General features: G+C 33.5%; 3 protein-coding genes across 5 annotated transcripts; 2 read left to right on the top strand and 1 right to left on the bottom strand.

The window, feature by feature from the left end:
- Positions 1-1,103: 1,103 nt before the first annotated feature.
- LOC106715624 (glutathione S-transferase 2) lies at positions 1,104-6,205 on the top strand. 2 transcript variants are annotated; one of them, XM_045681140.1, is made up of 5 exons: positions 1,104-1,190; positions 4,361-4,496; positions 4,594-4,761; positions 5,371-5,513; positions 6,010-6,205. In XM_045681140.1, exons 2-5 carry the CDS (start codon positions 4,364-4,366, stop codon positions 6,178-6,180), a joined length of 615 nt encoding a protein of 204 aa, XP_045537096.1. In that variant the 5' UTR covers positions 1,104-1,190; positions 4,361-4,363; the 3' UTR covers positions 6,181-6,205. The 2 variants fall into 2 exon arrangements, with proteins under 2 accessions (XP_045537096.1, XP_045537097.1); XM_045681141.1 differs by having other exon boundaries at positions 1,110-1,190; positions 4,339-4,496.
- A 2,485-nt stretch (positions 6,206-8,690) lies between these two features.
- On the top strand, positions 8,691-13,203 carry LOC106715627 (glutathione S-transferase 2). The gene is made up of 5 exons (XM_014508959.2): positions 8,691-8,799; positions 11,627-11,784; positions 12,342-12,509; positions 12,770-12,912; positions 12,997-13,203. The coding sequence occupies exons 2-5, from the start codon at positions 11,652-11,654 to the stop codon at positions 13,165-13,167; spliced, it is 615 nt and encodes a 204-aa protein (XP_014364445.1). The 5' UTR covers positions 8,691-8,799; positions 11,627-11,651; the 3' UTR covers positions 13,168-13,203.
- Positions 13,204-14,714: 1,511 nt separating this feature from the next.
- LOC106715634 (glutathione S-transferase 2) lies at positions 14,715-25,270 on the bottom strand. 2 transcript variants are annotated; one of them, XM_045681144.1, is made up of 5 exons: positions 25,140-25,270; positions 24,524-24,660; positions 21,362-21,529; positions 19,999-20,141; positions 14,715-15,585 (listed from the first exon to the last, which is right to left on the bottom strand). In XM_045681144.1, the coding sequence occupies exons 2-5, from the start codon at positions 24,654-24,656 to the stop codon at positions 15,469-15,471; spliced, it is 561 nt and encodes a 186-aa protein (XP_045537100.1). In that variant the 5' UTR covers positions 24,657-24,660; positions 25,140-25,270; the 3' UTR covers positions 14,715-15,468. The 2 variants fall into 2 exon arrangements, with proteins under 2 accessions (XP_045537100.1, XP_014364453.2); XM_014508967.2 differs by lacking the exon at positions 14,715-15,585 and adding an exon at positions 18,736-19,281 and having other exon boundaries at positions 25,140-25,260.
- Positions 25,271-25,582: the final 312 nt, after the last annotated feature.

Here is a 25,582-nt window from a genome sequence, read left to right as displayed (position 1 = left end):
TCAGTGAGCATACGTAAGTAACAATGTGCTCTGTGACTATATTATCGAGAATGGCGACACCAGTCACATTCAAGACCACACCTCATCACCACCACACCATCGTTTGCTCACGCGACCATGTGTTCGAAAAACGTAGATTAGAAAAAAAAACATGAGGCGAACATGATATAAAGATATATATATTATGATAAGTTGTTGACTTATTTTATTGCTTCTGTTTTGTTTATAACACCAAAAGGAAAGGAATAGTCCATTAACAATAGCCCTGCAATATTTTTTTTTAATTTTTCAAATACACTCACTGCAAATGTGCATATAAAATACATTGTTCAAATGAACATGACTAATGAAAAAACAATAAAACAAAAATAAAACCTATAATTGTGCAACAAATTGCCAGTTTTACATGACGTTGGGTTCCCATTGTCAAAAAACGTGTTTAAAAACATTTTATCATCCCGCTCATTCTCTATGAAAAAACAAAGACAACAATAATGTGTTTTAAAACCACAGAGATTATACTCTTAGTCCATGTTTAAACCAAGTTACGAACATTGTTGCTTGAATTAAACTTACTTAATTCTTTTGTTTTCTTGTAATATTTTTAATCGAACGTACGTAAATTTAAATAAACAAATATTTAAACAACCACTTGAAACTGTGTAAATGTAATACTTGTGTGAAAAAGATAATTTCGATCATTCATTCATTGTCAATTCTCACAGAGTAGTAATAAACAGACTGGAAGCGAGTTAAGAAAATTTATATTTTTTAATTCAATTCAACTAAGAATTCAAATACCTTCATTGGGCATTAGTGGAGGCCTGATTGTTCTGTCTCGTAACTAAATTAATAAATTTGAACTATAATATTAGATACTTAGTAACTTAGATAATTAGATACTAAGTAAAGGCTAAGTATCTGCTATAATGCTATAATCTGCTGTCTACAAGATTATTTATTATTATTTACTATTTACCGCTGTTCATGTGGACCTACGCTCAAGGTTAAACAAAATAACATGGCTACTTGTATGTCCTTTCTGTGTTATAACTTTACTCTTTGTGCGATAAAATATCCATGGCCACACGAAGATACAAAACCATTCAAAACATAACATACAGCCAGTGTGGTTAAGTTGGTAGTACTGTCAATTGCGCTATACATCGTGTTTTATTCCATCGTAATTCGTAAGTGATTTCTCGCAAAAAGATTTAAATAAATCAATCCTTTTGTTCCAAATATAAAACATAGATTTACAACTATGCAGAAAAGTGAAGCCTTTTTATGGCAAATTTCCCGAGATTATGCAATTTACATAAAATTTACTTTTTAAATAAATTGCTTAATCATCTTTTATTATGCTTAAAATTAATTTTTAACATCACAATATTGTATTTGTTAAAAATGTTTTGGGTTTTAATTTCATTTTAAAAAATGCTTTAGTTTATTTTATTTCTAATTTTATACACAATATTTTCCTGAATTTGGTTTTTTTTTTATTGTCCGTGTAAATATTCACGTCACGCGCAATAATATTTCGAAAATTGTCTTCCCATTAAACGTTAAACTTTTATGAAAGGCTCATTCTAGAGTAATACTACCTGTCGCCCGCGACTCCGTCCGCGCGCATTTAAAAAAAACTTAACAGGGGTATGAAAAATAGATGTTGGCCGATTCTCAGACCTACTGAATATGCTCACAAAATTTCATGAGAATCGGTCAAGCCGTTTCGGAGGAGTACGGTGACGAAAACTCTGACACGAGAATTTTATATATTAGATATCTGTGTTCTAAACCTTTAAAGTATTTAATTTGTAACTTGTAACAACAGTAACTGTAATAACACATTGTTCACTCCCTGCCTTTGCTTGAGGCTATTGACCCATAGACATTCCCATGAACCAATGAATATGTACGAGAATAATTCAAGTTAAACAAGTTTAAGCTATACTTGATTTATATATCACTACTTCACCTTATTAGATAAGGTAAAAATCATCCTTGATATGTATAAAATAGCACTTTATATAAATAAATACTTTGATAATGTTATCGGGGAACTTATCTAGATGTTTCACCGTAACAACAATTACCTAATAAGATAACTGTTGCTCACGTGATTAAAAAAAACTTAATTAGTAGTCTAAATGTTCTAGACTATGCTATGCCATGCCTCGAGATACCAATCTAACATCCATCCATACAAATAAACATTCGCATTTATAATATTAGTAAGTGAGATTTGTAGAACGAAAATCTGCACCTTAAGAAAAAACGGTTCTATTAAAAGATTTTTATATATTAGGCTATAAGCAAGACATTTTCCCCATTCAAGTACATCCTAAATGTCTTTCTTTTTTCCTGTGATTTAAGATATTTCTGTTTTTAGCCGACTTCAAAAAGAAGGAGGTTATCAATTCGACTGTATTTTTTTTTTTTTTTATGTGTGTTACCGCGAAACTCCGCCCCTGGTGGTCCGATTTTGATGAAAAATATTTTAATCGAAAGGAAGTGCTTGCAGGTGGGTCCCATTTTTTTGTTTTTTTTTTTAAATAACTAGAAGACTAGTAGATTTTGAATATAGCTTCAAAATTTGTTGCGAAAATTAGGGACATTTTTGCTTTCAGCGCTTACGTAGGCTAAACTATAGGACCTACATAAAAATGATGTATGGCGTATTGTAGCTCTTTAAATGTGCTAAATAAAAGTAAGCGATAGCATATATCTATCTTTTATAGTTTTCTCACAATAACCATTTTTTTCTTCAGAAACATCAATTAAATTCATGCCCTATTTCCGACGCTATTATTCGAGTTCAGTATTAACCCTTATGTAAATAAACATGTTCATTATCAAGATAATTTAATGTAGATTATATTTGCAATTGAAACTATATCATTCTGTCTAATAGTTTAGGAGATATCGTAAGAATAAAATTACGCGGAAACGAAAAATGCTACACGAAAAGCACAATTTTGCTTCTGGGCTTACGTAGGTCAAACTATATGACTTACATAAAAATGATGTATGGAGTAATTATAGATCCTTAAATTTGCTAAATAACAGTCTTCGGTGGCATATATCTATCATCTATGGATGTCTCACAAAAACCATGTTATTGTGAACAAACTTCGATTAAAATGCACACGAAAAACAGCGTCGTAAGCTTACGGCGCTATTATATTATATTCGATATGAATCCTTATCCAAATAAATATGTTTGATGGCTAGAGTATTAAATGCAGATTACATTAGCCTTTAAACTATGTAATTCTGATCAATAGTTTGGGAGATATTAAATAATTAAAAACTACGCGCATTCGAAAAATGCTAGTGCGGCGCGCGGCTGGACAAAATTAAAGGCACGCTACGATGTATTAGTTCGTTAATTTTCAATTTGTATACCGATTTTGATAATTGTTTCATTGTTTAAAGGATAAGTGGTTATCTGCTGCATTCTAAATTAGTTTTTGAATTGAAGTACACACATATCAAATAGGAAAGTCCTTTTCTTTATTTGTCTTATTTATGTCTTTATATGTATTAAGGAAATTTGTAATTGAACTTCAAATTCACTAAAAATTGTGAAATAAAACAAAAATTTTAAGAAAAAAAAATAGCCGACTTCAAAAAAAACAATCTCAAACAAAATGCACTCAAAAGTAACCTAAAAAAACCAATTTCAAACAAAATGCACTCAATAGTAACCTAAAAAAACCAATTTCAAACAAAATGCACTCAAAAGTAACATAAAAAAACAATTTTAAACAAAATGCATTCAAAAGTACCATAAAAAACAATCTCAAACAAAATGCACTAAAAAGAAACAAAATAATGACATGAAAACTTCTTTCTTTCTTTCTTCTCTCTTTCAAAAACCCTCTAAACTCTAAAGAAAGTTCTCTTCTTTCTTGTAACATGTCTATATTGTATAATTATTGTTATTTTGGAGTCGGTTTCGACCTAAGTAGGGACATAAACGTAAGTATGTCTCATACATCTCAAATATAAAATGTATAATATTATATTTACTTCGGCCGACACCGACTGCGAAATAACAATAATTATACAATATAAACATGTTACAAGAAAGAAGAGAACTTTCTTTAGAGTTTAGAGGGTTTTTGAAAGAGAGAAGAAAGAAAGAAAGAAGTTTTCATGTCATTATTTTGTTTCTTTTTAGTGCATTTTGTTTGAGATTGTTTTTTATGGTACTTTTGAATGCATTTTGTTTAAAATTGTTTTTTTATGTTACTTTTGAGTGCATTTTGTTTGAAATTGTTTTTTTTAGGTTACTATTGAGTGCATTTTGTTTGAAATTGGTTTTTTTGATAGAATTAATATCTTCCATCGTCAGACAATGCCGAAGGTGACAGTGACGTATTTCAACGTGAAAGGTCTGGGCGAGGGTATACGTATGTTGCTGGCTTACGGCGGTCAGGAGTTCGAAGACATTCGCGTAGACAAAGAACAATGGGCGGAGTTGAAACCTAGTTAGTAAACGATAATTACCTAAACTCTATTCTAATTCAGTTTGTGCATTCTGTTTATGAGATTTTATTACTTGTAATAATTTCTCTTTCTTCTCAGAGACGCCATTTGGGCAGATGCCGTTGCTCGAGATAGATGGCAAGCAGTACGCTCAGTCCATTGCCATTTGTCGCTACCTCGGCCGCAAATACGGTCTGGCCGGTACCACACTAGAGGAGGATCTGCTCATCGACCAGAACATGGACTTCTTAAATGACATCCGGATGAGTGAGTTATATTACTCAAATTCTGTAGTACTTAATACGCCAGGACGAAATTGAATGCGAAATCAAAGTTCTGCATAGAGCACAAGTCATAAAGGCCTAGTACAACTATAGACTGTTTTAGGTAGATCCTAGCTACTGCCCGCGGAAATTAAAGATAACTGTTAAATAGTGTATCTGTTCAGATCTATGTAGTTGTTCTGCAGAATCTATTAACTAGAAAGCTATGACTTAGAAGTTACTTATTGATAACTGGCTCGATGGCTGGCAATCCACAACCGTGCTGTTTTCGCGTAGCTTTCTACCTCGTACAGCCGCGTTGTGGAATGTTCTGTCCTCGGCGGTATTTCCAAACCGCTAGGACTTAAGGTCCTTCAAGAAGCGAGCGTATCACCATCTCAAAGGCCGGCAATGCATCTACGATTCCTCTGGTATTGCAGATGTCCATGGGTGTCGATGAACACCTTGGTATTCCCGCTGCTCGTTTGCCGCCTTCTCTTATAAAAAAAAGATAGTCAAAATGTGTTATGTACTCTCTGTAGAAGCGTAACTAAGAACTTTAGCGATTTGTTAAATCAAGTATTCATATATTTTGACGCTTTATTTATTGCAGAGGCTGCGGCAGCGAATTATGAGTCTGATGAGAAAGTCAAAAAAGCTAAGCTGGAGGACCTCAAGAAGAACCATTTCCCCTTTCTGTTTAGCAAATTGGATGAAATAATAAAAGAGAACAACGGATTTTTAGCTGCCGGGAGGGTAAGTATTATTCAATAATGATATGAAAATATTTGTCGAAAATATATCTATTTACTTAGTAGTATTTACTGAAATTTCTATCTTTAAATATATTGCTTCGTTTTTACAAGATGAGAACAGATATTTGAAAGAGGACATCTTTTTAACTACCACTATTTTTCAAATTTGAGCTACAGTGGCTCAAGGGTTAAGCACTTGACTTGCAATCTACAGGTCCTGGGTTCGAATCCCGCTATGTATCAATGTGTTTTAAGATTTTCGATTTACATATTTTCATTTATCAGACTTCATTACGGTGAAGGAATACATTGTAATGCAACCTGCTCATATCTGAGAATAAATTCAATGTTATGTGTGAAGTCAACCAACCCGCACTGGTCCAGCGTGGTTGACTATGGCCTAGTCACCTTTAACTTGGTGTAGGTTCCGAGCCCCTTGGTGGGAACGTATAGTGAGCTGATGATGAGATGATTTTTCAAAAAGTTATTTTTTTCAGCTGACGTGGGCAGACTTTATGTTCGCCGGTGTGTACGACGCCCTGAAAATGTTTACACATATACCAGACCTGGATGAAAAGTATCCAAGTTTCTCCAAGTTGAGAGACACCGTGCGCTCGCTGCCCAAAGTTAAAGAGTTCTGTGAATCTGCGCCCAAGACAGATTTTTAGTTTTTATAAAAGTTTATTCCGATGTTATATTATATCATTATTTTTATTGTATCACTATGTTATTTTTAATAATAAAGTAAATTTTATTTATTTATTTTTCAGTTAAAAAATAAATTAGTTTTTTTTTCTTTGTTGACCAAAGTATGAATAGTTATTAATTTTTATTTTATTTTTTAAATTAAAACCCATATTTAAAAAAATGGTTTCTGTTTTATGCCTTAATATTAGTGATGCAACGGAAGTGTCTTACCGGAACCAGAAACGGAAACAGATGTCAAAAATAAATTTTAGCAGAAACGGAAACGGAAACGGATGCGGAAACAGAAGTGTAAATAATAATAAAAAACTTATTTACAAAAATATTTTTTTCGTTAAAAACAGTTTGTATTCGTTTTTAATTTATTAAGGCATTGGATATCAGTGTCCTTTAGCCTTCAATGTATATATTTTTACTGCGCTGCAATAAGTTAAACTACGCGTTTTTTTTAAATTTACTTTTAGGAAAAAAATTACACTATTTACAAATTAAAGTTCGCCAAACCACTCGTGTTGACAAACGACAAATATATTTCTAACTATATAATGATGATGATATACATTACATGGTTATCACTTATTCAAAAGTACATTTAATAACTCGTAAGTATGAAATAGTCACATTTTGCCAGTTGTCAAATTTTATGTGGACAACAACTAGACAGTTTACTCCAGCAAGAGAAACTGATTGTTTCAAACAGCAGCAGAAAATATTACGCGCTTAAAATCACAAAATAGTACGTAAACAAACAAATGCGACAAGTGCAGAAAGGCCGCGCACGGACTGCGCGTCTCGCGCCGCGCATTTGGATCTCTCAGCCGTTGTAAAGTTCCGTTTTATCTCCGTTATAAAAGTTGCGGAAACAGAAGCAGAAACGGATGTTGAAAAGCACGCGGAACTTCCGCACTTGCGGAAACGGAAACAGACATCCGTTGCATCACTACTTAATATAGTTAAAGTTTGATTAGTTGTAAAAAAAACGTTAAAGTATGGAAACGCTAGTGAAAAATTTTACAACAAAATGCAACATCTTTTTCTCTACTCAATTTCATATATATATTTATATTCTGACTCTCTCAGCCGTACTGGAGTATCGATAATTAATATATATATATATATTTTAATATCATAAGGTGGCAAACGAGCAAACGGCCACCTGGATTCGCCGCAATAGCGAGGCGACCGTTGCCCATAGACATCCGCAAATAAAGATGCGTTGCCTACCTTTAATCAACGGAGAAGGGGACGCACAGAAATAGGATACTTTTCCTTCCTATGCGTCCCCTCTTCCGCCAAATCCACTTCCCCTTCCCATCCTTTCCTAAAAAGGGTGAGAAGGGAAAGAGGATTAAAATTAGGCCTCCGGTACCACACTCATCAGAAGAATCATCACTTGACGCCTGTCTTCTGTGTGGTCGTGGTATTGCATCGGTCGACCCGACCAATTCGTGCACCCAACAAATATTGTTGTCGCGGGATCTACCGCTGTACATATGACGAATAAGCCAATCAAAATAACAATACCCATGAGTTTCCACTAGCAAAATATGTACAAAAAAAACAAATCATCATCATTTTCATTATGAACAACCCAAAAAACTCTCGCTTAGATCTGCAAATATTCGAATATAATTATCATCAATTACATCAACAAGATTTAATAGGTTTTTTAGTCTATGAAGTATGAAATAGTATATTAACTTTTTTTCATCTTCCTCATGGAATATTTTGTATGCGATACTCTTAATGTTGACCTTGGATTTGTGTTGACGCCGGTAACATCGTTAACATAGACTATTTTTATTCCTGCTATTTACAGTTATATGACACCAAATAGTTATGTTGTTGGCATACAGTACAAATACATAAATATGTATCCTATTCCATAGGAAAAATCTTCAGAAAATCTAAGAAATGTGCGAAAAAATCATACAAATGATGTAGGTATTTGCATTGTTTATAAAGAAACAGGTTTTGATGTGAAACATCTATAGGATCACTTGTAAACCGAATTGTTGGCGTGGCGACGGGTCGCCACGCTTTACTAAGGTATACATATATATACATATTATTATTTTAATAATATTATCTTTTATGCATATTACTTGTACACACACGATATTTCACATCTGCCAGGCGTCCCATGACGGCTCAAATTTCTTTTTTAAAATTGTCTTTCAATTTCTTTATGCCGCAAATCCGCAATTGTTATAGATAATGGCTTAAAAGGTAACTTAGATATTTTTCAGTTCGCACTGATGAAGTCGCGGTCGATCACTAGTCTTTAATAAAATTGGTGCATATATTAGTGTAATACGACTAATTTACAGACAATATACTGTGATGTTAACAAGATAAAAGATTTCTCTCTACGTGTATACTCTGTGAATACTGCTGTGGACTTTCCAAGGTCACACGCACACTCATAACATAACCGTTGGTCAATAGCCGGTTATTTGTTGCTAGTTGGTACGGTTGGTACCACTGACGCTGCCGTTCGGTAGTTGGTTGTTGGAGCAATTTGTAGTTTCACGTCTACATTGTGTTGGTTGAGTGCATTCCAGACAATCTTTTTATTCTATGTAAGTATTTTCGGTTTTAATTTAGTCCTCATTTCTTTTATTCGTCTGCATTAGAGTTATAATAACAATATATATATAAATATATATATATATATATATATTTTATATAAATAACATACGAATATATTTCGCCTGCGATTTAAAATTAATTTAACCGGCCGGCGTTTTATTATTCAATTGATAGGTACCTCGCCCGGTTTTATAATTTGATGTCTGACTTTAGATACAGTACTATTTAAAAAATGTTAACTTGATTTAAAGAAGTATAGACTTTTACACGCAAACAACGCGCTTGTGGTGGTTTCGTGGAAAATCGAGCCAATACAAATATAGAAAGTTTTATTCTTTAAAGTTTTCAATAATTTACAACTATTATCTTAACTCGGATTTATAACAAGCTAAAATCGTAATTACTTAATATCTTCTATATTAAATTTCATAAAAAAAATATTGTAAAAATGTTCTATAGCCACACAAAAACCTACAGACAACATTACTAAAATCTACCCTCAGAAAACGTAGGTGGGTTAGCTTCTCCAAATAGTGTTTAAAGAGGACAAATCCTACATTATATGACCAATTACTGACTAGCAGCCTAAAATCTTACCAAAAATTGCAGTTCTATAGTTAAGGCCACTTAATCATTCAATAATGATTCGAAACTTTTTCGGTTAAAATATAAGTTAATTTTATTATTTGTATGTTACGATTGTATGAATGTGCATAGGGTTGCCAGGTCGCCAAACCTACTAGCCGGACAGACCAGCCAGTTTGGCCGGACATTTGGCTAGAAAGGTCGGACACCATGTATTATTTAGAATTTGTCTCAGTATTAATAGGTACACTCTCGTTTGGGATATGTAAGAAGCCTAACAAAAGCCGAACAACCGTTTATTTTGGCCGGACACGCAATCAAAAAGCCTACCTATATCTGGCTTTATCCGGGCGCCTGGCAACGCTAAATGTGCATCATAGTTTAGGTATCAAAGATAGTATACTTCTCACAGCATGTTTGTCTTCGAAAGATAATTGCTTTGAAGATAAAAAAGCGATAAACTTTACACTGGGTCTTTTTATATTTATCACTAACCGATTATTTAACTGGAGCTTGCGTGTCGATATCTTCAAATTTAGGTATTTTAATTAGTTTAGGGAACAAAAATATTAACATTTATTTATAGTGATGAATCCTGCGGCTCCGTCCGCGCGGAATAAAAAAAAATCACACAAGATAAAAAAGTTCCTATGTCCGTCTCCTAGTTCTAAGCTACCTCCCCATCAATTTTCACCTAAATCAGTTCGACCGATCTTGAGTTATAAATAGTGTAACTAACACCACTTTCTTTTATATATATAGACTAGCTTTTACCCACGACTTCGTCCGCGCGGAATAAAAAATAGAAAACGGGGTAAAAATTATCCTATGTCCGTTTCCTGCTTCTAAGCTACCTGCCCACCAATTTTCAGTCAAATCGATTCAGCCGTTCTTGAGTTATAAATAGTGTAACTAACACGACTTTCTTTTATATATATAGATATAGATTATAAATATTATCCAGTTCAACTTCGTTGAGCGTCTTTTAACAAGAGCGGCTCAGGGGTTAAGCACTTGTCTTTCAATCTGTAGGTTCGAATCCTGTACCAATGTGTTTTCAATTTACATATGTTCATTTATCCGACGTTCTTACGGTGAAGGAAAACATCGTGATGCTGCACATATCTGCGAATAATTTTAAAGATATGTGTAAAGTCAACCCGCACTGGGCTAGCGTGGTTGACTATGGTCTAGTCACCCCTAACTTAGGGTAGGCTCTGAGTTCCTCCGTGGGGCCGTATAGTGAGCTGATTCAACTTAGTTTGTGCTAAAATATAGTTCACGAAACCCGAATAGGATTCGAAGCCTCGACTTCGATCGGATGTGTGCCTACACTTAAGCATTAGACTATCGATACATCGTAATTGAGTAATATCCAGCAACCGTTTATTTGTAATAACTTAGGTTTAGACAATTCTCTTATTGCTTAAAAACCTATAAGGATGGAGTCAATAGCCCCATAGCCTACAAGATAATAAAGTTAGTGGAACTATAAAGAGCTTTGTTTAATTTGTTTATCATTCGATTTGAAAAGATACGGAGGACAATGTATATAGGTTTGTTGACAACTAGATAGGCTAGTAGTTGAGATAGTCTTAGATTACGTGTGATGTGTCTAAGATAGAGTTTTTAAAAAGTAAATAATTATTGATATCTTATTAATTAAAAATTAACTTAAATTTAACTAATAATTTTTTTTTATTTGTACCACCTTATACTCGTATATAATTTATTTATACCGTCAACGCTTTAGTAAGCGCCTAATAAATCATATTACGATATTCACACTTATGTCGTAATATGATTTTACTAGGCGCTTGCGTAGTTTAAAGTACACGTTAAAAATATTAAAAGAATTTATTGAATAACGAGGTTAAATTTTATTTTCGTATTATTGCCTGTTTAGAAATGACAGGCGTTGCACGCAGCATAAAATCACACTGTTAGCTGATAAGATTTAATACTTCATCTACTTATTAATTTACACAAGTGATATAATTAAAAAGCAATTGTTTTATTTCCACAACTGTGAGTAGTTTAATTACCTTTACCTAATTATAATCGTAAAAAAAGCGTAATATGTAGCCTATAATATTCTAGACTACGTTCTACATATGTACCAAATTTCAGCGTGATCCGTTGAACCGTTCCGGAGATACCTTCAAACAAACAGTCATCCATCTAAACATTCGCTTTTATAATATTAGTAAGATTAATTTTTTTTTATTACAGAAGTAAGAATAACTGAAGCTAAACAATGCCGAAGGTGACTGTGACGTATTTCAACGTGAAAGGTTTGGGCGAGGGTATACGTATGTTGCTGGCTTACGGCGGTCAGGAGTTCGAAGATGTCCGCATAGAGAAGGAACAATGGCCGGAATTAAAACCAAGTACAGTCACCTATAGTAAATGACAGTCGTATGTAATTTGCCTAGGTATATTGTAAAACAGAGTTGAAAATACAAATGTTAGACATGTCTTTGCGAATGGATTTGATCGATATTCAATAAAACCGATTTAATGCACCCAGACAAATTACAAACGACCAGACGGTAATAAAATATTCAATGATGGCTACAAGTGTGCATTTGCATAATTAACAAAGGTTTCCATTTAGCCGAAGCTTTAACAAAGCCATTATTCTTGATAAAACTGATAAAATATAAATTGCTTGTTTAGCCAACTTCCTAATCTAACATCTAGATTTATAATTGCATTACATGTCATGATCGTAACTTATGTTCACTTAAAGTCTTACTTTCAGTCTTCAACCCTCTTTACTTATCCCACTCACGTATAGTCGGCGCACCAGATATTCTACTATCGTTCTTTACCTTCATCACAGTCTCTCTAATCTTGATCATATTACATTTCACGCAATCCATTCATCTCTTCATTATGTCTACTTAAATTGCATCTTTTTCTATATTTACGTGGTATCTTCTAGAGACACCATTCGGTCAGCTGCCGATGGTAGAGATAGACGGGAAGCAGTACGCTCAATGCGTGGCCATCTGCCGCTACCTCGGACGTAAGTACGGTCTCGCTGGCGCAGACATAGAGGAAGATCTTATCATCGATCAGAACATGGACTTCTTTAACGATGTACGCTTGAGTAAGTATCGTATGGATCGTTCTATTTCTAATGACTAGCTTTTTTATACAAGAGTAGATGTCACCCGTGAATTAAAAAATAAACATTTAATAAGTAACCTATGTGTTCTTCCAGACTTCTACATCTGTGCCAAATTTGCATGCATCATTCGCATTTATAATATTCGTAGTATAAGATTGAAGTTATAAGCTAAGTGCGCTTCTACAATCATATGTAGGTACAGACTAATAAAGTTTTGAATTACAATTTTACGTCGCCAGAGGCGGCGTCAGCGCATTACGAACCTGACGAGAAACTAAAAGCAACGAAAGTTGAGGACCTTAAGAAGAACCAGTTGCCGCTCTTGTTTGGAAAGTTGGATGAAATTATTCAGAAGAATAACGGACATTTAGCTGCAGGAAAGGTACGATAAGAATACTAAAATTTTATAATTAAAGCTAATTAAACTATTTTTTTATGATTTTATGGTGTTTTATATATTTCTCAGTTGACATGGGCCGATTTTATATTCGCCGGGATGTACGACGCGCTCAAAATGCTCACTCAAACGCCGGATTTGGATGAAAAGTATCCGAGCTTCAAGAAACTGAGGGACACAGTTTGTGCTTTGCCTAAAGTGAAGGCTTTCATTGACGCAGCGCCAAAAACTGATTATTAGTTAATATTCCATGTTTCATGTATAACATATTTTTTATTTAATAATTATATTTTTTAAAGAACATATTTTGTTTTATTTTAAATCGATAAATATAACTAGTCAGTAAAATGTATATTATCAAAAACAAAATTTAATTATTGAGTGTCGGTGGCTCAAGGGTTAAGCGCTTGACTTGTGTGCAGGCCCTGGGTTCGAATCCCGCCATATACCAAAATCTTTCCCCATATAATCTTTGCATCTTTAAAACGCTCACAGTCGGGCAATAGGTTGTGTACATAGCATAATCGAGTAATTCCACTTGTATAACGTTTTCAAAAAGAAAGAAAGCGACGGAAACATTGTAATAATGTGTTAAGGTAGTGGAAACTTACCGAAATTGTTACTCACACGAAGCAATTTGCAATACGCATCATATCTCAAGGCCACCGTAACGGTCGCCTCATATCACGGGAAGCGACATCTACATTCCATTGTCATTGTGTTCATTTATGTATGAATACAGGTATTTTGAAAGACAACAGCTTACATTTATTAATCAGTTTAATTAAAAATAACTAGAACATACATAATTAAAGATAACGGACACACATAAGTAAGTAACGATATTCCTAGAGGTTATGAGTACCTCAACTAAAATCGGTATTCTGCAGATTTCAATGATTTTACTTAACCGACGTACTATGCTAGTGTGTTAGAACTTAGAACCGTGCCAAATGGAGGTCCATGGTCTCTGCCTACCCCTGTGTTACGGATGTGAGTTATGTTGTTGTTATATTTCACTTAAACTTAAAAAACATTCACATAAACCTATTCCTATACTAACTGTCCTCCCCGATTCCTTATTGTTATTTTGCACTCTTCAGGGTAAAATTTTTAAACTGATCTCGAAAAGTCTTTAATAGATGGTATTATAAATGATACCAAAGTTGCATAAACTTTGCTTAGAGGTAATTTGGATTAAATCGCCATATTGTTAACTAAGGAATTTGTGGTACTCTGTTGCACATCTTTCCCACATCCTGTATATATGAAAGCTATCCATCAAATAGTTATTATTTCTCTCAATATCTGAGCCAGATAGTTTATTTATTTTACAGTGGTAGATCCCGCAACAACAATATTTGTTGGGTGCACAAATGGGCCGGGACCGGGTCTACCGGTGAAATACCACGACCACACAGAAGACAGGCGTCAAGTGAAAGCAATTCCGCGTACAGTCTGATGAGTGTGGTGCCGGAGCCCTAATTTTAGTCTACGTCCCTACCCTTTTCTAATAAGAAAGTGGGGAGTGGAAGTGGATTTGTCGTTAAAGAGGAGGTATAGGAAGGGGTGACATCCTCTTTCCGTGCGTCCCCTTTTCCGTTGATTAAAGGTAGGCAACGCATCTGCAATTGCGGATGTCTATGGGCGGTGGTCGCTTTGCTGTTTCGGTAAATTCAGATGGCCGTTTGCTCGTATGCCATCTTTTGATATATTAAAAAAAATCTAAAATAATACCACCACTTGTAATATAATTGTTTATTATTCAAAAATAAAATATAAAAAACACATTTATATGTTGTGCTTTTTTCTGTAATTCACCTTAAAATATTTTTATGACACTTGAATGACATCAATTAATAATGCAACATGTAAGGCACTTTGCATTTCAAATGTTAAAATATTAAGGCGACGAATAAAGCAGTTCTTTATCACGCCATATATTGTTATTATTTTTAACCATTTTACACACGCTATACTCAAAGAAATAAAACCCTAAATTCCTAAACTGTAAACCTACAGACATGTTACATGTTGTACAACTGGCTTACAGGCATGTTAAGATTTGTACATCAGTTAATGGTCATGTCTGAGATGTTGTACAATGTTTTAAGGAAATTGTTTTTGGTACACTGGGTTAAATTTATATCAGGCATTGTAGAAGATGTTAAGGACGCGTTACATATTATAGAATTTTTTACAGAAATGTTAGATATTGTAGACTGTTTTATAAACATGTTTGATATTCTGCAATTGTCAAAGACCAAGTTTGATATTGTAGAATAGTCTATATACATGTTAGTTATTGTACAATTGTTAAAGGTCAAGTGTGGTATTGAAGACTGGTTTATAATCACGTTTGATATAATACAATAGTTTAACAACAAGTGAGTTATTGTACAATGGTTTACAGATATTTTAGGTGTTGTACAATGGTCTATAGACCTATAAGATATTGTAGCATGGTCAATAGAAATGCCAGACGGTGAACACTGATTTACACACATCGTGTTAGAAGTTGTACAATGGTTTACAGGCGCGTTAAAAGTTGTACACTGGCGTAGGCAATTTAGAGACGTAGTCCTGGATCTTGGGGAAGAAGAAGACGGTGTCGTAGAGCTTCTTAAAACTGAGATACTTCTCTTTCAAGTTGGGTATCTGCAAAATTGTCTCAGGTAAAGGAAGATGCCAAAAATTAATAATCATAAAATATGCTTACAATATTATATTGTAAAGTTCGATGTGACAGAATAAGAACAGTATAACACTCTGAACAGAAAGTACATAAAAGAAAAAATAAATAATTTATTAATTTTAAGAGCATCAGAAACAGTTTAAACGAAATAATTTTTTAATTCATCAAGAACTTTATTCATCAAGTTAATTCTAAATTAAAAAAAAACATTAAATATTGTGCAATTGACAAAGTTTTCCAATACAACTAATTACGTCGAAACTATCGAATTTTATAGGTATATTGATTTGAAAGTTTTCTTACTTTGCCAAGTGTGAGATGACCTTTGTTCTCAAGCTTGTTGAGCACTGCAGGGTAGACGTTCTTGGCAAAATCGTCGTGCTTTTTGGCTTTCACTGTCTTGTCGTTCTTATAGTGGACTGCAGCCGCCTCTATATAACAATGTTCCATTAGTATTTTTATTCAAAACCAGCTTTTGCCCGTGACTCCTCCTGCCCTACCTAAAATTATGTTCTCCGTACCTTCGATGATCAAATGACGAACGTAATAACTTCACTTCTATATGCAGATGTACAAATAGAAACATTAAATCAACAAAAACATGTAACTTTCCGACACTTCATTGCAGTAAACAATTATTTTATGACTCATTTGCCAGTACCATTTCGTTATCATACCAGCTATCGCTCGCAACTCCTTCTGCGCGGAATTTAAATATAAAACTTAATTAGTAGCATACGTGTTCTTCCAGATTATGATCTACAACTATACAAAATTTCATCAAGATCCGTTGAACCGTTCTGGAGATACCTTTAAACAAATGTCCATCAATACATCCAAACATTCGCATTTACAATATTATAGTAAGAAATAAGATAGTTAACAAAGTAAAAACACACATGCTATACTCCTTTAACAAAACTACTCATAGCAAAAACTATTATGAAACTCATCTTGATACTCGTACGTGTACGTGTACGTGTTTTGTGTAGAAACACTGGGCTTCAAAACACAATGACTAATTCGCCACCTCCAAACGTACCGTATTGCAACAGGAATCGAAAAAACAGCTATTTATTGAAAAATATACCTTTTGCATTAACATCTGTGTTGTACACATTAATTAATAATAATAATGAACAAAAAATTATACACAACCACTTCTTGATGTAAACAGACACTTACTGTTACTGCGTATCAGGAGTGCAATAAGTGCAGGCCCAGGACACTTCCTTACTTATCGTTCACCGCGACTATAATACATATAATAGTGTATAATATAATAGTGCCATCTATCGATATACCCGATGAAACATTTGAACATTAATTCTTTTAAATGTCATCCATCGTGTCATCCAAAGAGTACGTATATATTAGTGATGCAACGGATCTCTGATTCTGTTTCCGCAAGTGCGGAAGTTCCGCGCGCGCGCTTTTAAACATCCGTTTCTGCTTCTGTTTCCGCTACTTTTATAACGGAGATAGAAACGGAACTTTACGCCGGCTGAGAGTTCCAAATGCGTGGCGCGAAACGCGCAGTCCGTGCGCGGCCTTTCGGCACTTGTCGCATTTGTTTGTTTACGTTCTTTTTCGTGAATTTAAGCGCGTAATCTTTTCTGCTGCTATTTGAAACAATCAGTTTCAAAAAGCAGCAGAAAATAATAATAAAGAAGGGTAGCACAGCCACTTTTTATCAGGAAAATATTCTTTTGCCTTTATGTATGCATTACTGGCATGATCACTTCTTGAAATCATGTCATTTCGGCATGTTTCACATCTTTTAACAATTCTTCTAAGACATTATTTTAATACTCAGCCACACACATAATTTCTTTGTCCATTATCTATTGCGTCATCTTCAACAACATTAATAAAATCTTCCCTTATTTTTTTCTTTGCATCTGTATGTTTTCTTTATTTTCTGACTGAGGGACACAGTTTTTGCTTTTAAAGTGAAGGCTTTCATTGACGCAGCGCCAAAAACTGATTATTAATTAATATTCCATGTTTCATGTATAAAATATTTTTATTTAATAATTATATTTTAAAGAAAATAATATTATGTTTTCTTTTAAATCGATAAATATAACTAGTCAGTGGAATGGATATTATCAAAAACAAAATTTAATATTTGAGTGTCGGTGGCTCAAGGGTTAAGCGCTTGACTTGTAATCTGCAAGTTCTGGGTTCGAATCCCGCCATGTACCAATGAGTTTTCGATTTAAATCTAAAATAATACCACCACTTGTAATACAATTGTTTATTATTCAAAAATAAAATATAAAAAGCACATTTATATGTTGTGCTTTTTTTCTGTAATTCACCTTAAAATATTTTTATGACACTTTGAATGACATCAATTAATAATGCAACACGTAAGGCACTTTGAATTTCAAATGTTAAAATATTAAGGCGACGAATAAAGCAGTTCTTTATCACGCCATATATTGTTATTATTTTTAACCATTTTACACACGTTATACTCAAAGAAATAAAACCCTAAATTCCTAAACTGTAAACCTACAGACATGTTACATGTTGTACAACTGATTTACAGACATGTTACATGTTGTACAACTGGTTTACAGAGATGTTTCATGTTGTACAACTGATTACAGATATGTTACATGTTGTACAACTGGTTTATAGACATGTTACATGTTGTACAACTTATTAACAAACATGTTACATGTTGTACAACTGATGTACAGACATGTCACATGTTGTACAACTGGTTTACAGATATGTTACATGTTATACAACTGATTGACAAACATGTTACATGTTGTACAACTGGTTTACAGAAATGTTACATGTTGTACAACTGGTTTATAGACATGTTACATGTTGTACAACTTATTAACAAACATGTTACATGTTGTACAACTGATGTAGAGACATGTCACATGTTGTACAACTGGTTTACAGATATGTTACATGTTATACAACTGATTGACAAACATGTTACATGTTGTACAACTGGTTTACAGAAATGTTACATGTTGTACAACTGGTTTACAGACATGTTACATGTTGTACAACTGGTTTACAGACATGTTACATGTTGTACATTAGTTAACGGTCATGTCTGAGATGTTATACAATGTTTTAAAAAAACGTTAGATGGTGTACCCTGGGTTAAATTTGAAGTAGGTAATGTAGAATGGTTTAAGGAGATGTTACATATTGTACAATCTTTTGAGGAAATGTTACATATTTTAGAATGGTTTATATACATGTTAGATATTGTACAATTGTTAAAGGTCAAGTTTGATATTGTAGAATGGTTTATAAACAAGTTAGATATTAAACAATAGTTTAACAACAAGTGAGTTATTGTACAATGGTTTATAGATATTTCAGATGTTGTACAATGGTCTATAGACCTATAAGATATTGTAGCATGGTTAAAAGAAATGTCAGATGGTGAACACTGATTTACACACGTCATGTTACAAGTTGTACAATGGTTTAAAGGGGCGTTAAAAGTTGTACACTGGCGTAGGCAATTTGGAGACGTAATCCTGGATCTTGGGGAAGGAGAAGACGGTGTCGTAGAGCTTCTTAAAACTGGGATACTTCTCCTCCAAGTCGGGCATCTGCAGCATCGTCTTCAGGTAAAGGAAGATACCAGCGAATACGAAGTCGCCCCACGTCAGCTGTCAAAAATTAATAATCATAAAATCTACTTACAAACTTACAATATTATATACTTAAGTTCGATGTGACAGAATAAGAACAGTCACTCTGAACACTCTGAACAGGAAGTACATAAAAGAAAAAATAAACAGGATAACTAAAAATGTTTGGTTAATTTGAAGAGCATCAAAAACAGTTTAAACGAAATAATTTTTTTTAATTCACCAAGAACTTTATTCATCAAGTTAATCCTAAATTAAAAAAAAAAACATTAAATATTGTGCAATTGACAAAGTTTTCCAATACAACTACAGTCAAAACCGTTTATAGCGACATCGTTTAGAACAACATACCGGTTAAATTGACCAAAATCAAAGGTCCTGGCTGAATGTTATTACATATCTTTCCTATTAATACCTGTCACCGGTTGTTACAACTATCGGTTTTTACGACTCAATATGAGTAGTCCCTTCGATGTCGTTATAACAGATTTTGACTGTAATTACGTCGAAACTATCGAATTTTATAGGTCTACTAGCTGTCGCCCGCGACTCCGTCAGCGCGCAGTTAAAAAAAGAAAAAACTAAATGGGGGGGGGGGGATATGAAAAATAGATGTTGGCCGATTCTCAGACCTACTGAATATGCTCACAAAATTTCATGAGAATCGGTCAAGCCGTTTCGGAGGAGTTCAAGTTCGAACCCCGTGTGACACGAGAATTTTATTTTATTTCTTACTTTGCCAAGTGCGAGATGACCGTTGTTCTGCTTGATGATTTCATCAAGCTTGTTGAGCATTGCAGGGTAGACGTTCTTGGCAAAATCTTCGTGCTTCTTGGCTTTCACCGTCTCGTCGTTCTCATAGTGCACTGCGGCCGCCTCTGTGTAACAATACTTTGTTAGTATATTTATTCTAAACCCGCCTTTGCCCGCGACTCCCCCCGCCCTACTTAAAATAATGTTCTCCGTACCTACGATAACTCTCGCCAAGATATTTGAAACATTACCAGGTGGGCCTATTATTGATGGAGAATACGTATTTTGAGATTCGTAATTAAATACTGCACTGTAATATTTTTTCTCAAAAAAAGGACTAGTCGCTAATGATACCATCAAATTACGAACGTAATAACTTCACTTTTTTATGTAGATGTGCTAATAGAAACAATAAAATCAATTTAAAAACATATAATGTTCCTATACTTCATTGTTATAAACAATAATTACTAATTTGACAGTACCATTTTATCTCCATACTAACTGTCTCCCGCGACTCTGACTGCGCAGAATTTAAAAAAAAACGTAATAAGTAGTCTATGTAGACATCTAAACATGCGGATTTATTTATAATTTTAATAATAAGTAAGATAGTTCACATAACAAAAACATACATAATTTACCGCTTTAAAAAAACTACTCATTGTAACAACTATTTTTATAAAGATAATATCTCACTAATGTGTTTTATGTAAAAACACTAAAGCTTCAAAACACAATGACTAATTCGCGACCTTCAAACGCACCGTATTACAACAGGTTTTCGATAAAAGTCATTTATTAAAAAAAAATTCGTTATTTATTTAATTACGTAGATAAACCTTTAGTATATTGCACTTAGTTAATTAATAATAATAATAATGAAGAACAAAAAAATTATTGACAACGTACACGAACACTTCTTGGTGGAAACGGGCACTTACTGTCACCCGCCACCATTTTATATACCAGTCATAAGGATAAAAATAGTTTACTTTATACAGTGTTTCCCAAAGTGGGCGATAACGCCCCCTTGGGGGCATTTGAAACCTAGGAGGGGGCGATAAGGGGCCCAAAAAAATGGGGGGCAATGAAATTAATTAAAGTAATGAAATTGTGGTTTTTAAGTTTTAGGGCTGAATAAAAATTAGGGGGGCTCTGAAATATAATTGATTTTCAAAGGGGGTGAAAGAAATTAAGTTTGACAATCACTGACTTTATACAATATAGACATCTTTCTGGAGAGTCAAGATCTGAGCACTACGCAGTACCCTTTCCCTGTTCTGCGCAGCGATTTTTACAACAAAATTCCAAGCCGTCAATTACAAGTCTCAATTCTACTTACTGATTCTAATATCATTGAGGAAGTCGACGTTCTGGTCAATGATGAGGTCCTCTTCGATCGTGTCTCCGGCGAGGCCGTGCTTGCGGCCGAGGTAGCGACAGATGGCGTTACTCTGCGCGTACTGCTTGCCGTCCATCTCCAGGATCGGCAGCTGACCGAACACCGTTTCTGATAAATTGAATAAGAACATAACAAAAAAACTGACCCTACAGCTCTGGAAGGACAATCCACTGAATTTTGTTTTCTATTAAAAGTTCAAATGACTTCGATTGATACTTCACTAATCAAAATTAGTTCCGCGCGTAGTAGCATCTACCTCATATGTAATACTAGCTTTTACCCGCGACTCCGTCCGCGCGGAATAAAAAAATAGAAAACGGGGTAAAAATTATCCTATGTCCGTTTCCTGGTTCTAAGTTACTTGCCCACCAATTTTCAGTCAAATCGATTCAGCCGTTCTTGAGTTATAAATAGTGTAACTAACACGACTTTCTTTTATATATATAGATATATATACAAATACAACTAGATAAAGTATTGAGAAATAGTTAAGTACTCGGAAAATCGTAACCTTAGAGAAAAAATTATAAATATGTATTAAAAATGTAACTTGTTAAACGTAACCTTAAATATATAAAAAAGTCTTTAATATTATATAAGTCATTAGATCGAAAGAATTTAACTTTAACATAATAACTCATGCAAACAAAATTATACATAAAGACTCACAAAATCTCTGACAAATATTTATCAGAGATAAAATAGTATTTAAAAAAAATCAGTTCCATTGTCTAGACTACTCATACCTTGCTATCAAAATATTATCCACAATCGTATCAATAAAATGTAATGTTCAAATAAACAGTACTAAAAATAAGATAAACAATCAGAATTTTCCATTACATGTGTTCAACCATTTGTTTCCTTTGTCTTAGTCATCATCAAATTAAAAAAAAACATATCTACTTTTATCATATACAGCCATATGAAAAAATAATTAAGTAAACAGTGGTACAGTCACAAACAAATTGCACATCCGTTGATAGAGTTGTTGATTGTACCACTATACACTATTGTACTGTTGTGCGCGATTGTACAGGACTGTCTGTGTTGTGGTAACAAACATGGTTGTTATTCATACTGAGTCAAGGTGACGGAAATTGATGAATCAATAATAAAACTCCTTTTTTATTTATTACTAGCTGACGTCCGTGACTACGTTTGCATGGAATTAAAAAAAAAACTTTAATAAGCAGTCTATGTGTTCTTCCAGACTATATTCTACACCTGTGCTAAATCACTTATTGTTTACTGATTAGATTAGTTACTGTAGCTAAGTTGTAAGAGATAATCAACTTTGACCTATGGATTTTCCTAATTTTTTTTTTAGTATACTTTAATATAATATATACAAGTTGTCACCCACAATCTTGTTTGAACGGAATTAAAAGAAAACTTTATTAGTAGCCTATGTATTCATCCAAATATTTTTTTATCTACACCAGATTTCAGCAAGATCCCATCCATCCATACATACAAATTTATAATATTAGTATTAGTATGATTTATTTATACTTCTAAAATGGCTCCGGGCGATCCCATGGAGTCCACAGTGGGGTTTATATTTTCTGGAATTAAAGTCAAGTTCACTGAAAATGGTGAATTCGTAAAAGTGGCCCTTTAAAATATTAAATTATGGGAATTTTTGGTTTATACGCAATTATTTGTAATTTTACTCATTGAATTATATCAGGTAAATTACAAATGCTTCATTAAGGATCATAAGTCTATAATTTTAGTATAATGTATACCTTTTTTTGCACATCCTATGCTCTAATAAGACCGCTTCCTCATTTGCCAACTTTATCATCATCATCATCATCATCAACCTGCCCTTATCCCTATGGAGGGTCGGCACAGTATGTGCTACTCCTCCATACATCTCTATCAGCCATCATATCTGAATTTACCCCCTTCTTACGCATATCCTCTTTCACACAATCCATCCATACTTTTTCATTTGCCAACTTTATAGATTTACATAATGTCCGGAATGTATTTACATAACATCACTCCTATATGTACATGTACGCTGATGACATGTGTTTAATATATGGCGATAAATATGTAACATAAATACAAAATAACATACAGGCTGATTTTGACAGTATAACCAAATGGGCGCACGAGAATTGTATCATTATTAACATAAGTAAAAATAAGTGCATGCGCATATATTATAATAAAGGTGCAAAAAGTATTAATAACAGTGACAGAAGTATTACAGGACACTCCTGAGTGCCTCCATGTGTAAACCAGCTTGTACATGTCCGTAACTGGAATATGTTCAAAAGTACAGATATGTTGGTTTAATAACAGTTGAACACAGTAATTGGAAGTGTCACATAGATGAGGTTGGTAGCTATCAATACTCTTAGGAAAGTTTTTTTAACTGAAGCTAATTGTGGATAGATAAACTTTATATATGATTTATTATGCATTTGTAGATTCTAGCATAAACTATGATGTTGCTGTTTATGGTAGGACATTTAAGACATATTTATTAGATATAGAAAACTTACAAATTAGATTTATAAAAATTAGTGAACAAAAATATGTTAGAATCATGTAAAAAAATTACAATCAACTGTTTACAATATGTAAAATTTTGCCTATGGAAAAGAAAGTTAAATTGAGGATAATATTAGATAACTATTTCAGAGAAGAACATAAAATTAAAGCAAGCAATATATGCAATACCAAATGGGTGAGAGAGGGCCAATATGTTACAATTAGGGCAAGTAACTACTATGGTGAGATAACAACTAAATACCTTGTTTCGAAATTGTACAATGCTATAGAATGGCTTAAAAATGACCCACATCATGTGATAACATCAAGAAATGTTGTAAAAAATAAGTTAAAAGTATTTTTTAGAAAATTAATTACAATATGTGTTAAAATGTTTAACATAGCGTCTCATTAATTATTACTATTTTGACTGCTCCGTTGAAAATATAAATCAAAGTAGGTTAAGTATAAGATAATCAGTGTCTTTCGTTATCGAACTGCTGTGCAGTTTGGCGACTTTTTATGAATCTAGTGTAATGCATTTTTTTGTGAAAAAAAAATATCATCCTAATATTAAATATTGATACTGACTTGGTTTCAGTTCCTTCCATTCTTCCATGCCAACACGGTGGTCTTCAAATTCCTCGCCGGTGTAGGTCAGCAGTAGGCGACATGACTCGCCCAGAGCTCGTATATTGAAGTAGTAGAATTTCGTCTTTGTCATTTTCCTATTAAAAATACAACACATTATTCTAGCATACTAGGTTAATCTTTCTCGTCTTTAGTACTCACTAAACCCTTTTTATTGGGCTTTATCGTTTCAATTTATAATAATTTTAATAATAAGAATAAAATTATATAAGCCATAGGTGTATCTTTAAGTGTTTATTGTCCAAAAAGCGAAAATGTGTGTTCCGAGTTTTGAATAATGTACATTGGACCATTTTCTATTTAAAAAAAAATGTAAAGCCTGTGAAAATAACATTTACTATGAGAGATAAACATTTTTATTTTTTTCTTCGAAACAAATTACGATTTACGATTCCCTCTTGTAAAGTGTTACCAACAATGGCAGCAATTTATAGGTAGAAGGTATCTAATCTAGGTACCTGCTTTCGATATTATGTATAACCTAAATCGTTGAATAAAAACACCATAATAAAGCAAAATATTTCCTAGTCGTTATTAACAAAAGAAGTAAACTTACCCAATTGATAAGCACCTAGTAACAAGAAAAATAGATAAGCAACCGGCTTATATTACCGCCTACAAAAACAAGCCGCTCGCAATCGCAAATGCCCCCAGTGGCCAATCAAGTGTTCATTATATACCAAGGCCTCTAATCCGCGGCATCGGCACGATGACGTTTCTCTGTAAAGTTACGTTTACACTGGCCTAAACCATAGGATAGATAAAGCTTAACTAAAAATAAAACATTAAACGCATTGCGACCATCGAATGAAATAGCAAGCATTTCGAAGCAAAAACGAAGCAGCATGAAAACGAAAGTTTAATATAATAAATACAATTATACATTAAATGAAAACTGCTGAACTTCCAAAAAAGTATTTACAAATTACATCAAAATAATCGATCACATTGGAATCGATATACATACAAACCAACATGCATACTAATGTAAAAAACAAA

Source organism: Papilio machaon, chromosome 15 (assembly GCF_912999745.1).
Source record: "Papilio machaon chromosome 15, ilPapMach1.1, whole genome shotgun sequence".
Lineage (NCBI taxonomy): Eukaryota > Metazoa > Arthropoda > Insecta > Lepidoptera > Papilionidae > Papilio > Papilio machaon.
This window is presented reverse-complemented; position numbering and strand designations above follow the sequence as displayed.

Coding starts and splice junctions, on each gene's coding strand:
- LOC106715624 (XM_045681140.1), top strand. CDS start 4,364: ATGCCGAAGGTGACAGTGACGTATTTCAACGTGAAAGGTCTGGGCGAG. Junction 4,497..4,593: donor ATGGGCGGAGTTGAAACCTA/GTTAGTAAACGA, acceptor CTTTCTTCTCAG/AGACGCCATTTGGGCAGATG. Junction 5,514..6,009: donor GATTTTTAGCTGCCGGGAGG/GTAAGTATTATT, acceptor TATTTTTTTCAG/CTGACGTGGGCAGACTTTAT.
- LOC106715627 (XM_014508959.2), top strand. CDS start 11,652: ATGCCGAAGGTGACTGTGACGTATTTCAACGTGAAAGGTTTGGGCGAG. Junction 12,510..12,769: donor CTTTAACGATGTACGCTTGA/GTAAGTATCGTA, acceptor TTACGTCGCCAG/AGGCGGCGTCAGCGCATTAC. Junction 12,913..12,996: donor GACATTTAGCTGCAGGAAAG/GTACGATAAGAA, acceptor TATATTTCTCAG/TTGACATGGGCCGATTTTAT.
- LOC106715634 (XM_014508967.2), bottom strand. CDS start 24,656: ATGACAAAGACGAAATTCTACTACTTCAATATACGAGCTCTGGGCGAG. Junction 21,530..24,523: donor ATGGAAGGAACTGAAACCAA/GTCAGTATCAAT, acceptor TCAATTTATCAG/AAACGGTGTTCGGTCAGCTG. Junction 19,282..19,998: donor GTCATCTCGCACTTGGCAAA/GTAAGAAATAAA, acceptor AATTTTTGACAG/CTGACGTGGGGCGACTTCGT.